This window comes from Cavia porcellus, unplaced genomic scaffold (assembly GCF_034190915.1).
Source record: "Cavia porcellus strain 051 isolate PalLab524CR breed Dunkin Hartley unplaced genomic scaffold, mCavPor4.1 scaffold_12, whole genome shotgun sequence".
Lineage (NCBI taxonomy): Eukaryota > Metazoa > Chordata > Mammalia > Rodentia > Caviidae > Cavia > Cavia porcellus.
The window spans coordinates 50,264,068-50,278,375 of NW_026947495.1; the positions used below are offsets into that span (position 1 = coordinate 50,264,068).

Genomic DNA, 14,308 nt, shown 5'->3' on the forward strand with positions numbered 1-14,308 from the left:
TTAGACATTACAAAAACACTGCCATAGAGAAATCCATGTAAAATCCTGTAGGCATTCAGAGGCTCTGACATACAAACACAATTTACTGGGTTACAGTTCCAAGTTACTAAGAATAGCATTTGAACTAGGCATTGAATGATAAGTAAGATTTAGACATATGAGTACACGCAGAATGTATGTTGATAGGCAAAGAGTGGGAGAGAAGAGACACACGGAACATGTTCTACAGTCCTATTATTCTAATAATATATATTCAGTGGAAAGTGTGGTATCTATACTTCAGTGATTATTGGAGCAATATTCACAGTAGTAAAGATACAGAATCAACTTGAGTGTCCATCAGCTGTATGAATAAAATATAAAAAGGGAAATTCTGTCATTTGCAAAACCATGGATGAACCTAGAGGATATTCTAATAAATAAAATAAGCCAGGAATAGAAAACAAACACTATATGATCTTACTTTTTATGAAGTCTGGATAGTTGAGCTCAGAAGTAAAGAGTAAAATTGTGGTTACCAAATCTTTAGGGGAGTGATGGGTAGGATGTTGGGAATAATAGGTGAATAAAAACAAGCACAGGAACTATTTAAGAATAATGTGCTCGACTAGACTACATAGTACACAAGGGTAATAGGAATTTTTTTTTAAGTTCTTAAAATCAAGCTAACAGTATTGAGAACATCAGGAAAAATTATATGCATACATCCTGACTTTAGAAACATAATTTTACAACACGGTAGGAGTTTCTAAGAGGAAATTTGAATGGGAAACTGTGTCTAAGAGGTTTGCTGTTAACCCAAACAAAAGGAAATTGTCTAGATTACTGTAGTGGCAATAAGTATAAAGGCATTACTAAGGAAAGTATAGCACTCACTGGCTGGATAGGTAAAGTAAAAGAAGAGGAAGAAATCAAAAGTTATTTCATGATTTCCTGTTTAGAGTTCTAGAAGTACATTGCTACTATTATAACATTTCCAATTTAGATACAAATAGAAGAAATGAAAGGATTAGAGTTAAATTTTAAATAAGGAGTTAGAAATAGGGGACTAAAGTTAATACTTCAGTCAACACTAGAATTCAAGATTTGATAGGTATGAGGTCCTGAGTTCAATTCCCTGTACCAAAAGGGGCAAGAGGAGAGAGACTATTTTTTTTTAAAGTAAATACATTTTATAAAAATATTTTCCAAAAAACAGTATATAAGCAAGTTTTATAAGAGAATTGAGCTTCGAAATAATGTTAATGCACTTATAGACTAAATTTCAGCAGAATTAGGTTTGGGTTTTTTTTTTTTTTTGTCTTTTTATCCGTACCGGGGATCGAACTCACAATTGCCTGCTTCCAAGACAGGCACTTATGCCGCTGAGCTAAATCCCAGCCCCAGGTTTGGGTTTGATGAAATTAGGTTTGGGTTTTTTTATGTCAGTGTGTTAGATACAGTGCTTTAACTGAAATCCCTGCTGTATTGTATGTTTAAAATAGAAAAAAAAAGGAAGAAAATTTTTTATTCTAATATTGTTTTCATGCTCTAGAGATTTAAAAAAAGAAGTAGCTTCCCATTTTACATTAGTTAACTTTTAGCCAGGCATGGTGGCGCAAACCTGTAATCCCAGCACTTGGGAGACTGAGGCAAACAGATCATTGCAAGTTTATGGCCAGCTGGGCCGCATAGTAAGTTCAAAGCCAACTTGAATTACATAGTGAGACTCTGTCTCAAAAAAAAAAAAAAAATGTTTTTATAAATAAATCGTTACAGCTTAAGCTATTATTCAGCAGACTATAGGAATGTTTTTCATTGCTGTATAACATACATTTAAGTAAATTCATATTGGTACCACTGCCAGGGAATAACCTATTTATGGTTACTGCTGCCCATCCACAGAAGTTTTTCCTGTTTTACAGTTTTAAAAAATCTGTAGTACTCCAAAATTTGTAAGATTTGGTTAAAAAATGAAAACAATGTGTAAGCTGTGATATGAAAGAGTCCAAATTTGGGAATGTAATTCCCTGTATGATTGAAAGAAATACAGTGAATTTTTTTTAGTAACACTTAAAATATAAAACCAAAGGCCCTTTCTACCAATTTTTTATAGTATTCTTTTTAATTGGTTGATGTTTTAAAGTAAGGTAATTGCCATTAGATGCCAGTTAGGTCCTAAAGTGAGACAAGGTTAGAAAATAATTAAATTCCTATGTTCCAAATTTTCAATTTCAAGTCTAAATTCCACACAGAAATTCTGCTTATTACTCATTTGATTTTTCTAATTGCTGAACTACAACACCCACGACTCTGTTACTCCAAACCTCATAATTTATTCATGGCAAAATGCATTTGCAATTTTTTAAATTTTGATAATATTTGATTACATATTTGTAAATGAATGCAGGTGAAAAAATGAGTTACAGAAGTGTGTTTTAAGAATAGCATAGTAACAAAAATATGCCTGTTTTTAAGCATGTAACTGTAAATTCTGAGATGTGACAGTTTACTTTTCAAATAGATGTATTACTATAAAATTTGATTTACTACAGTAGTTATATCAAACAGGAAAGTCATTTTGTGCTAATATAATAAAAAGAGAGAAGCCAGATCATTATTTAAACATGATAGCTATACTTGTAATCAAATATAGAAATCGAAGAGAGTGAACTAGAACGCTTCTAGAACTATATGTATTAAAAATACTAATAAATTGGATAAAAGCATTTTAAAAACTTACTGAAGGAAAAGACAAATAGCACTAAATATGAAAAAGTTTCAACTTTATTAAGTAGTCTAAGAAAAAAAGAACTAGAAATTTTTTTAAATGAAAAAAATTTTATGAAAATACACTGCTAGTGGGAAGATAAATGATGTAACATTTGTAGGGGCCATTTTTAAATTTTAAATGCATCTATTGAAAAATCAATATATTCTATCTTAAGCATGTATTCTGAGAAATAAAATTCCTTAAGAACTTAGAGAAAGATCTATAAGATTTTAAAAATTAAATTGTGTGATAATATGGGGGAAAATTTCCTACCATAATATCTTCTCTCCCTCTTTTCAAAGTGATCTCTTATCTCTATGTCACATATATGTCAACATTCTGTGTTGCTAACAGTGATCCCCAAGGTGAGAGATGGGAGAATTCTGTGCTTAATGTAACTTCTGAATTTTGTTTTCAGTTTTTGCCTTTAGCAAGTGTTATTTATATATAAGCTTGTGTTTGTTCAAAATAACAGTGGCTTAAATAAGACAAAAAACTGTGTCTGTTGCCCTTTTAGACCACTATGAAACTTCAGAGTCATCAAAGATACAGATTTCTTCCATTTGTCTGCTCTATTTTCCTTGTACAGCTTTCATTCTTTATGTTGCCTCATAATTCAGGCTAATTGGTAGAGAGTTAGCCATCACACGTAAATTCAGCAAAACTGGAACAAAATAAAAGACAGAAAGGAACATAACCATTTTCCTTTAGGATCTTTTCCATAAGTCTGCTACCAACCCTGATTACCTCTGATTGACAGAGCTCGGTCAAATGCACACACTTCACAATGAGAATGTCTATGTAATATCATTTTTTTCACTGAGAACACTGAAACCTTTGGTAAAATCAGGACTGTGTTACAAAAGAAAAGGAAAATGGATATTAAATAGACAATTGGCACACTCTGCCATAGAAATTTTTTTCAAAACATCGAACCATCGTTTCTGTTACACACATGTGTGTGAAGGTGTTTGCACATATCCATATGCTTTTTAATTTATACCCTTGATACAGGTTATTACGTTTTAAAATTGGACTCCTCATAAGATTTCTGTGAAGAATCTGTGCTGTTGAGGACCATCTAATAATTTGTGGATTTCGCTTTGCTATCATTAGTCAAGATGACTTTAAATTACAGTTTTCTCTAATTGCCACAGAAGTTGCCTTGAGATCTAGCTAGATAAGACTGTGTTTAAGTGACAGTTTCTTTTCTTCTTGCCTGTGTGACCAGAGGCAAGTTAACCTCCCTGAGTGCTGTTTCATTTTCTCTAAAATGAGGTTGTTTTAAGGATTTTGACTAATGTATATAAAGCATCTGATACATGATAAATGTTTAATGAAATGGCTACACCATTTCTGTTACTAATGTCATTCTTGACTCTTCTTCCTTTTTCCTATATCTAGTTAGTCAACAAGTCATTCTACTAACTAATCCTTGAGCTAATCTGCTTCTTTATGTTGACACTTGCCCTACTTTACTTCCTAGTTGGCCTCCATGCTTCTTCTATTCAAACCTATTTTCCATGCTGAGGAATGGTTTTTCTAAAGTGCAAATTGGTTGTGCACCCAGAAAAGAACTGAATGAGAAAATATTTGGAAATCCTACCCAGAAAGAGGCTAGCGTCTAAAATACAATTTTAAAAAAACTTTTAGAACTGAACAACAGGGGCTGGGGATTTAGCTCAGTGGCATAAGCGCCTGCTTTCCAAGCGTGCAGTTGTGAGTTCAATCCCTGGTACCGGAAAAAAAAAAAAAAAAAAGATTCGAACTCAACAACAAAAAGGACAACTCAATTCACAAATGGGCAAAGACTTGGATAGACATTTCTTCAAAGAAAAGATGTTCAGTTGACATCATTAGTTACTAGGGAAATACAAATCAGAACTCAATGATACGTCACTTCATTCTCCTTGGCATAGCTCTAATCAAAGTAATAGAAAATAACAAGTAGTGCTAAGGGTATGGAGAAATTGGAATCAGTATACGTTGCTAGTAGGAATATAAAATCGTGCAGCCACTATGAAAAATATTTTGGTAGTTTAACTTTTTGATTCAAAAGAAATTGTGCTCCTAACTATAAACCCAAAATAAATGAATAGAAATAGTCAAACAAAAATCTGTACATGAATATTCATAGCAGCACTCTTCACAATAGCCCAATGGCAGAGAAAACCCAAATGTCCATTAACAGGTGAGTGAATAAACAAATCATGACGTACGCATGAGTGGAGTATTACACATCCATTAGGATGGAAGAAATGAAGTCCTGACACATCTATGACATGGATGAGCCTCTAAAACTTAGGCAAGTGAAAGGAACCAACTACAAAACGTCATATTGTATGATATCATTTATATGATGTATCCAGAATAGTTAAATCCATAGAGACAGAAAGCAGGGTAGTTGTCACTTAAGTCTTGGGCAAGGGAGGACTAGGAAATACAGTTTAATTAGGTTTTCAGTTAGAATAGCGAAATATTTTGAAATAGAAGTGATTGTTGTACACAACATTACAAATGTGCTATATATCTTTTGAATTATGTACTCTAAAGTGTTTGAATTTATGTTTAAGGATTTACCTTAATTTTAAAAGGCAGATTGATCCATGTCACTATCTTGCTTTAAAAGGCTTTTAATCAAATTCTGTTTGAGAAGTCTAAATCTGGATAAGCTCCTGCTTGCCTCTGTAACCTTATCTCTTATGACTGTTAAATTGTTGCTATACTGAAAGCCTTGCATTTCTTCTGACTTGCGCATTTTCCTGCTTCCTGGCCTGAAGCACTGTTTGTCACCACATCTCCATCCTGATCCCTGCTTTTCATTCAGGGTCTCCTTTCAACCCTTTCTAACTATTGGATCCTCACCACAACAGTGCATGCTCTCCCAGCTCTGTGAGAGGCTGATGCAGGAAGATGCTAAGTTTGAGCCTAGCCTGGGCAACTTAGAAACTTAGCAAGACTGTGTCTCAAAATACAAAATAAAAAAAGGCTGGGATGGATCTCAGTGCAAAAGCCCTGACACTCTTGTACAAAAAAAAAAGTCTTATTTTATCTTTCACACACTGCCAGATAAATGGCAGACACTCAACAAACATATGTTGAATCAGTGAAGTGCTATGATACATGTATTTTTTAGCAAAATTATAACTATTAATCATCAGCATCTGGTCACTAATATTAACATAATCTTATAAAATTTTAGGTAATGGTATGCCCCCTGAAGGGCACCTTGCTTGATAATGTTCACCAGCTTCCCATCATGGTCTATTTTGCCCCTTTTGCATTCCTAAGATTGACTAAATAAAACATAACCTTCTTAATTCACTATGTTCATTCATAAAATCATGCCCTTTCCATGATGGACTGAATACTGAAGACAGTTTACTATCTCCAACTTGTTAAAAGAGATGATTGGTTTACTTTTTTTAGTACGCTAACTTTACACCTCCTTTACAGGTTATTTTCATTGAACCCTGCTTTTTTTCAGTGTTCTTGAACTTACGAAGTCTCTGCCTTTACTTCTATGGCCGTCTTCCTCTCTTGACAAGTCTGCTCTACTGCCTTTGCTTTTGTTGTTTTTTTTGTTGTAGCTTTGAGATTTATTGTTGTTTAGGGGCTGGGGATTTAGCTCAGCGGCATAAGCACCTGCCTTGCAAGCAGGCAGTCGTGAGTTCGATCCCTGGTACCAATAAAAACGAAAAAGACAAAAAAAAAAAAAAAAGAAAGAAAGAAAAAGAAATTAAGGAGATTTATTGTTGTTTTGAGACACTATCTGATTATGTAGTCCAGACTGGCCTTGAGCTCGATTATGAAACCCGAGCTGACCTCAAATTCATGGTGATCCTCCTGCCATGGCCTCCTACGTGCTAGGATTACAAGCATACACCACCATGCCTGTATGCTCTTCTATTTTTATAATTTGTAAACATCTGTTCTGAGAGTTTAGCCATGCTAACAGCTTAGGAAAATATTTTCCCTTTCACCTGGTCTTTATTCTCATCCCCATTATATTAGAGACCTTTCCACTCGCACATCCCAGGTATGTGAAGTGCTACTGTTTGAGAGTAAAGTGTGGTCTGCTCTGCTTTGCATACTCTCATTGACCTTCTTTTTTCCCCCAGGAGATCCAGAAGGAAAAGTTAGGTCCACTTGATTAATCTGTATCCCCTTCATTCTTTTTGAGTGCTTTTTGTTGTTGTTTTGCTTCATACTGCATTTTAATTGGAAATTTATAGGCAAGTAAAGTGTAGCTTGAGCTCCTTGACAGCAGGAAGAGTTTGAAACTCTGTTACAGTAGAAAAACTGCTGGAGTTAACATACCTCCAAGGAGGCAATGCCTACATTATATGTAAAATGTTGATTAACTGCATTAGTAGAATGTTTTAAGAATTCAGTAAATTAGTATCTATAAAAATACGTATATGTTGATATTTAATGATAGCAGTGGAAAAGGTTTATTGTTCTTCACACTCAGACTTTTGTAGTTTTCTAATTGCTTCATGTTTGTTTATTTTGCTTTCCCAAATGTTTTGTAAAAAGCCATTTCTTTGATATTATTCCCTATTTCTGCAACTCAGGTTTTTTTCAGTTACATATTCAGTATGAAAAATGTAAAAATCATGAGATTCAGGTATGTTAGTGCATGCCTGTAATCACAGCTACTCAGGAAGCTGACACGACAGGATTCCAAATTTAAGGGCTAGCCTAGCAAGTTAGTGTGATCCTATTGCAAAATAAAATGAAAATGTCTAGGAGTGTAGCTCAGTGGTACAACACTTGCTTGGCGTACGTGAGGCGGTGTATTCAATTCCAGGTACTGCAAAAAGAAAGAAAAAACATGAATGAAGTAAAATACAGTGTCTTGGAATCCACTGGCAGTTGCAGGGGTGGTTTACTGGGGGAGAATTAGCATATTTTATTTTAGCAGTTTATACCCTATTTTCTATTAAAATTGCTGTATCTGTGATACTAGAAATTGTGTGGTTACGTAGGATCATAGCATATTGTAGGTTGAACAGGCACATGGATGGGAAAAAGAAAGTCAAAGAGATGTAGACTAAGAAATAGGTTAACAAAGGGAGGGTTAAGGAATAAAAACTGGTGTTGGAATAATTATAAAGTTGTTTAGAAATTTCAGAATACTGAAATTGGCCTGGTGGAGATCTTTGAAAGTTAGTAAAATGTCAGGAGTCCAATTAATGTTTATGTGTAAATAAAATCATAAATTTGATGTAAATGTTCCATTTGAGAAACTTGACCATTAAAAAAAAAACATGATTAAGGGGGTTAGTTTAAGCTTCTTTAAGATAGGGGTACATCTGGGGGCTTGTGATTGCATAACAAACCAAATTCCAAGAATTTCTTATGACTGTGCAGACCGTGCATGATGGGATAGCCATCTGGGGGTCTTTGTTGATAAACTGTTACAAACGTTTCTAGTGTGAATAGCCACAAACATTTTCAGTGCTTTTTTGTTGGTTGAGTAAACCGAAGAGCACAAATGCAAAAGCAAAATTTGAAGCCAAATCACAGAAGTTGCCATAAACACAGAAGTTCCCTAGTGAGGACACTGCCTGTGCCTGAATTTCATTTGTTTCTGCTGCTACCATTTCTTAATTTTTCCTGGTGACTAGCCAGATTAGAACTGTGAATGAAGACAAATTGGTCTTAACCAGATGGCAGACAAGATACAGGTAACTTTTAGGTAGATATGAAACATTTGTAAGGATTTGATGTGGTTATCTGTTCTGTCTTAGAATGGAAGAGATGTGCTTACTCTTTTGTCATGGGGGTTTGCAACCTTAGGATATGCCTAAATCTACAGCTGCTCCTCATTTCCCAGATGGCATCTATGGCTGGGAGTACTTTTTACCATCTGCACTTCTCAAAGAGTTTGTGAACTCTCTCTTTTAATTATTGGGAATGGAAAAACTAATTGGTAAAGTGGTGAAATGAAAAAAAGATTTTTAAAATTTGTTGGAGCTTTTTATATCCTGTCTAACCTTTCAAATAAAATTAATACTTTAAGGCTTTTTGACGTTCATCTTTGTGTATATGTCATCTTTGATATTTGTAATAATCTGAAATATTACTACTAATCACTTTGTATGTGGATTGGTATTTTGAGCCAAATTCCAAAACTCTTGACTCTTTCCAATGCTGTAGTAAGTACTGTTGTTGGCATGTGCACAGAAAATTAACACTGAATGGATATGGGGTAAACTTAATTGTCCCATTCATCTAGTATGCTTTTAATTTAATGAAATATAATGTCACAATTTGTATAAGTAATTTAGCCAGGAAACTCTTGCATGTGTGTTAATGTTTCCTTTTATGTTAAAAGATAGGCAAGTGGGAGAAGCAATTTCCCAGTTAAGTTGTACTTTTCATAACTAGCTGAGAATAATAGAGTGACATCTGACTCTAAAAATGAACATATTTTCTGTCTAGGGAATTCTAGATTTGGAGTGTATTAACTTTTATTTTTCCTTCTTTCAGGCTTATGAGTCATAATTGTAATTCCCAATGATTTCCTGTAAATAAGTGTCCTCTAGTAATCAGGGGATATAATACTTATTCACTATCTTCTCTTTAGACAAGTTCTATTGGGGAAAATTCTCTAGATAGTTTGTCCATTTATAAAATTAGACACTTGCCATCTTTGCTCATTTTCAAGTTCTCTGTTTACAAAACTATTAAGAAGGTGTGAAATGCAGCCAAACTTCCCAGTTTATGGGAAATGTCTGGTGATTGCATTTCCTACATGTTCATTGTTCACACATGAAGAAATTTGGCAGCTGTGAGATTATTAAATTTAGAGTATCCAAGTCTAATTCTCACTGGGATTTCGTTTTCCTGCTTTTAGCCACTGCCATTTCGCCCTCTTTGTGATAAATGCCTTGGTGGCATTTCTTAAGGTTGGCAATCATTATTAAATTTTCTTGGTATTCCATTTATCAAATGCTATGAATAAATCATGGCCCCACAAGTTTGCCTGCTATAGAGTCCTATCTTCAGGCCATGACATACCTAAACTGCGAAGGCTCCTTAAGCTTAGAATTCTCAATAAAAGTTTCATACTGGTACCATAATGTGAAGCAAGAACTGTGGTGATAGCTAATCTAATGTCATGATAATTTAAGAATTGTTCTTCTAGAAATCCTATGATCACACACATCGGAAAGCTAACAACAGTAACTCTGAAAGTAATAGAAAGTGGTTTGCATGGTTTTTTTGCTTGATTTAATTTAGTTTTTAATTGAAGTAATTATTTCAATGTTGAAAACTTCAAATTATTTATGGTTAGTAAAGATCTCATTTAAATAGTGAAATTTTTCTGAATAGAGGTACATATACTATATTACTTTAAAGATATAAAAAAATATAAAGAGATTGACTTGTCAGTTTTAATTCAGAAGCTCCATTGGTCCTGAATGCTTTTAAATAGGCACTGGATATTTTTGTTAGGCCACAGGCTAGCTTGACAAAACAAGACAGAGAGCTAGGAAGAGAAAACTACCATGAAAGAAGGAAAAGAAGCTAGAATAAAACTGATTAGCAACCCAGCACCATAAGAAGCTAGCTCAGATATTTCCACCCCCCTGTATCTCTCAAAAAATTAGTAATGATTTTCAGTGACTGTTTTGCAAATAGTTAATATAACCATTTACCAATTCAGTTTGGTATTTTCCATACCTACTACATGGTTTTTGGTCTGTCTTCAAATGGTGGTGGTAGGTTTTTATTATGCTGAAAGTTATTCTAAAGATTAGCAAAATTGATTTTTTGAACAATAAATTCTTTGAATAAAAGGTTCTATGATGAAAAGCATAATTATTATTATTATTTTGGTAATTATTCTTCAGTGGGAAAAGTAAATTTAGAATTTGAAACGCTGTTCTTTGTGTTTTTCATAGGCTGTAGAAGAAGAAGATAAGATGACACCTGAACAGCTGGCAATAAAGAATGTTGGCAAGCAGGTGAGGATTACTGTAATAGGCTATACCTTATCATAACAACATGCTCTTATAGAGTTAAAACAATTTTAGGGCCTATTATTTTTCCCCTGTCTGTTCACTTTGTATTTTTCTTTTGTCATGTAAATATGATAGTAAGTTTAAGAGTCACTGAATTTGATGTCAAATTTTGTTTGCTAGCAATAAAGAATAAAACAGAAACCTGTACCTATGACATATTTATCTCTAGTGAAGGTATTTTACTAGGAATAAATTAAGATCTTTATGTCTTGAGTTAATGTTTGTAGTATTATTTTGCCATAAATCAAGTAAGAGAATTGAATTGAATGGTAGATATACCTCTTGCATATTTCTAATAATATTTATTGATATTTGATATGTAGATAATATACTTGAGAAACCTTATAACTATTGGTTATACTGAGTGAAGAGAAAGGGTTTAAGTATTTGTTCTTTTGCTTTCCTAAGATAAATATATGTTTTAATCTCTATTATCTGAGGGTAGGAGGAACATACCAACCAATTAAAGGAATCTACAGATTAATTAGGCTGTTTTTTAAAGAATGTTGATTACTTTTTTTTTCATTTCATGGAACATGGATATCATATTGCTGATGTTGGCAGAATCTTGATATTTCAGATGCAAGACACTAAGCTGTCTTTGCTTTCAGCCATCCTACCATATGCTCTGATCCCATCACATCTCACAAGCTATGTAGGTTTGGGCCAGGACCATTCTTGGATGGGAAATCTCTAAGAATCACCCAGCTGCCACAAGAAGTAATATAGATAACTGATAAATCAGTTACCAATTCACTGTAAAACCAATTACTTCAACAGAGTTGTAGGGGCAAAGGTCTGACTTTATCATATATCATAAATGAGGAAATCGTCTCAATACATTCTAAATATTATAATTTAAAAATGAATGCCTCCAAAAACCAAAATGAAATGTAGCTCATCTTATTTTCTCATCTTACAGGATAGCCTTGCTGTCTCTTTTTACCACTTATTTTAAAGTGTAATATTAGATCACCAATTTGGAGCCTTTACCCTTCATAGAATTTGAATTTGAATAAATAGCTTTCTGCAGTTTCTTAATGTGGATTTTAGCTAACAGCAGCAAAATAGGACTAAATTAAAAGTGAAATGGAAAAATACATAATTGACAAAGCTTAATAATCATCAGGCTAATATTTTAAAATGCAGTAAATACCTCTCTGGTTTGGCCCACTGCATGGCAAAAGGAAAACTGTCTATCATGGATTTAAACCAATATTTGTTTCTCTAGCCAGTTTTGCTCAATATGTTTTTACCTAAAATGCATTAAGGCTTATTTCTGAACTAACATATAATAATAATAATAATACTGTGGTGGAGTCACTTGAAATTATTTGTAACATGTTGTATCTCTGGGTTGTTTAAAGAAGTCAGTGTATTGAAATTATAGGTTAGAAAAGCACATTGAGTTGCTTCTCGGCCTTTTGGCTAAGCCCAAGTGAAAAGCACAGTCAAGAGATAATTTCAGTGATGGACATTTGTAAAGTTAAGAATCTTCGGTATTTTGATAATGCTCATTAGAAATAGTGGTTTAAATTATCCTTTGTTTTCTACAATATGTGTCCTTTATTTCAAAGCTTTCAAATTTAATTAAAATACTTAATTCACCCCAACTATAAATTAAACATTTTGTTTTAATACAGTGCAGTTTTAATCTTCATTTTTAACACTTTAAAAATGTATTTGACTAAATTTAAAGAATTGCACCTATGTAATTCTCTGTATTTTTCCAAAATAGCTGGATGAAACATTTTAACATTTTAGAATAGATCCAAATTGTATTTAAATTTTTCAACCACAGTGACTTTTGATCTAAGAATATTTTCTGAATCATTTGAAGCACTATTCTTGAAGTATTGAAATTAAACAAAATTTTTATGTTTATCAAGATTCAAAGAAAAAATGATATGCATTCCCATTAAACTTTTACCTATTTGTATGTCTGCTCTAAATAAAACACTCCCTCACACATTTAAAAATATGTGAACTGCTGAGAAAACTTATATGGACATGTATATACACATAAATACACTTTTTAAAAGTCAGATGATTGAGAGCTTTGTAGAATTATAAAGCTCTTTATAAAAATTGCCCTTTATAAAAATGTCTGATACAAAGTTAAAACACTGATTGTATAAATCAATCTTGCAATGAATGAGTCATTTATTATTTTATTAGGTACTTACTTTTTTTAAAAAACAAATTTAGAACCCTAGGAATATAGCAATGTGTTAGGAAAGTTAAATTGTAAAGTATGTAGACATTTAGGTTTCTTACTTAATTTTGTCAACTACTAAAAAACATCTGAGTAATTTATATACCAGTAATAGAGTTCTTTGTTTTTCTTTTTTTTTTTTTTTCTTTTAGGATCCCAAACGTCATTTGGAAGAACATGTGGATGTCCTTATGACTTCAAATATTGTCCAGTGTTTAGCAGCTATGTTAGATACTGTCGTATTTAAATAAATAAATAAATAAAAAGCAAAAAGCTTTAGTGAAACTTCAGTACCTAGTCCTCTCTTGTTCCTAATGCTCAAAATCAAGGGACCTTGGAAGGTGTGTTTGATTAAATGTAAGACATCTGGCATCATTTGCAGCACTGTAACACCTTCAGTCTCAGTTGTGCAATTACTTCTGTTTCTTTAGTCAGGGTCTTTTCAGATTCCAAAGTTGTACAAGAAAATATCAAAATGGACAAATTTTGTTAAGATCTCATTTAATATTTGAAGAAACCAGTATCACAAATATATTTTGATTGTTGCTTACAAAATAAAATACATTTACAATCCATGTCTCCTGAGGTCTTTTTGGCACTGGGTGGAATTGATAGAATAACATTTGATGGTGCTTTGGAATCTCACAAAAAGATATGTTTTCCTTTGCATTTTAAGATCTTATAACACATGAAACTGTGATAACAAAATTTCACAAATTCAAAGTGATTGCCATTAATGAGTGGCTACCTCATTGGTAATATTTTATTAAGAGTATTTCTCACAAGTTAATATTGTATATCCAATATTCTGTTAAGTTACACTTTGGAGATTTCAGAGGAGTACATTTAAGAAAAAGGGGACTATTTTAATTTAGACTCATCATGTTCTTTTATCTTTTTTTTTTTTTTTTTAATGGTACCAGGGATTGAACTCTTGACCTCGTACTTTCCAGGCAGGCGCTTATGCCACTGAGCTAAATCCCTGGCCCTTATCATGTTCTTTAAAAAGTACATTCCACCAGTGGTTTTAAAAGTGGAACTTGGCTCCTGGAAGAAACTCCACTGGATTTTTGTCTAAAATAGCAATGCAAGGTCTAACGTCTTTGAAGGAAAATGAGAAAACTATAATCATTGTGTGAGTTTAATATTATGAACTTAGTAATTTTGTTTTTTCGTTCTCTAACTTAGAAGGACTAAGATTTCTGATAGAGAAAAACATTTTGACTAATAGCAGTTTCCACAGCTGACTTCAACCCTTATGCTAACCTGCTGTACAAAAGTGACTGCCCTTGTGAATAATACTTA

At 33.0% G+C, this 14,308-nt stretch overlaps 1 protein-coding gene across 2 annotated transcripts in view; it reads left to right on the plus strand.

The window, feature by feature from the left end:
* Positions 1-13,578, plus strand: part of Psmd14 (proteasome 26S subunit, non-ATPase 14) — a 114,916-nt gene extending 101,338 nt beyond the window's left edge. For both annotated transcript variants that reach the window (XM_005007675.4, XM_003478566.5), the window contains 2 exons: positions 10,669-10,731; positions 13,156-13,578. In XM_005007675.4, coding sequence (XP_005007732.1) covers positions 10,669-10,731; positions 13,156-13,254 — 162 coding nt within the window. In that variant the 3' untranslated portion in view covers positions 13,255-13,578. The remainder of the gene's footprint in view (positions 1-10,668; positions 10,732-13,155) is intronic.
* The last annotated feature ends 730 nt before the right edge of the window (positions 13,579-14,308 follow it).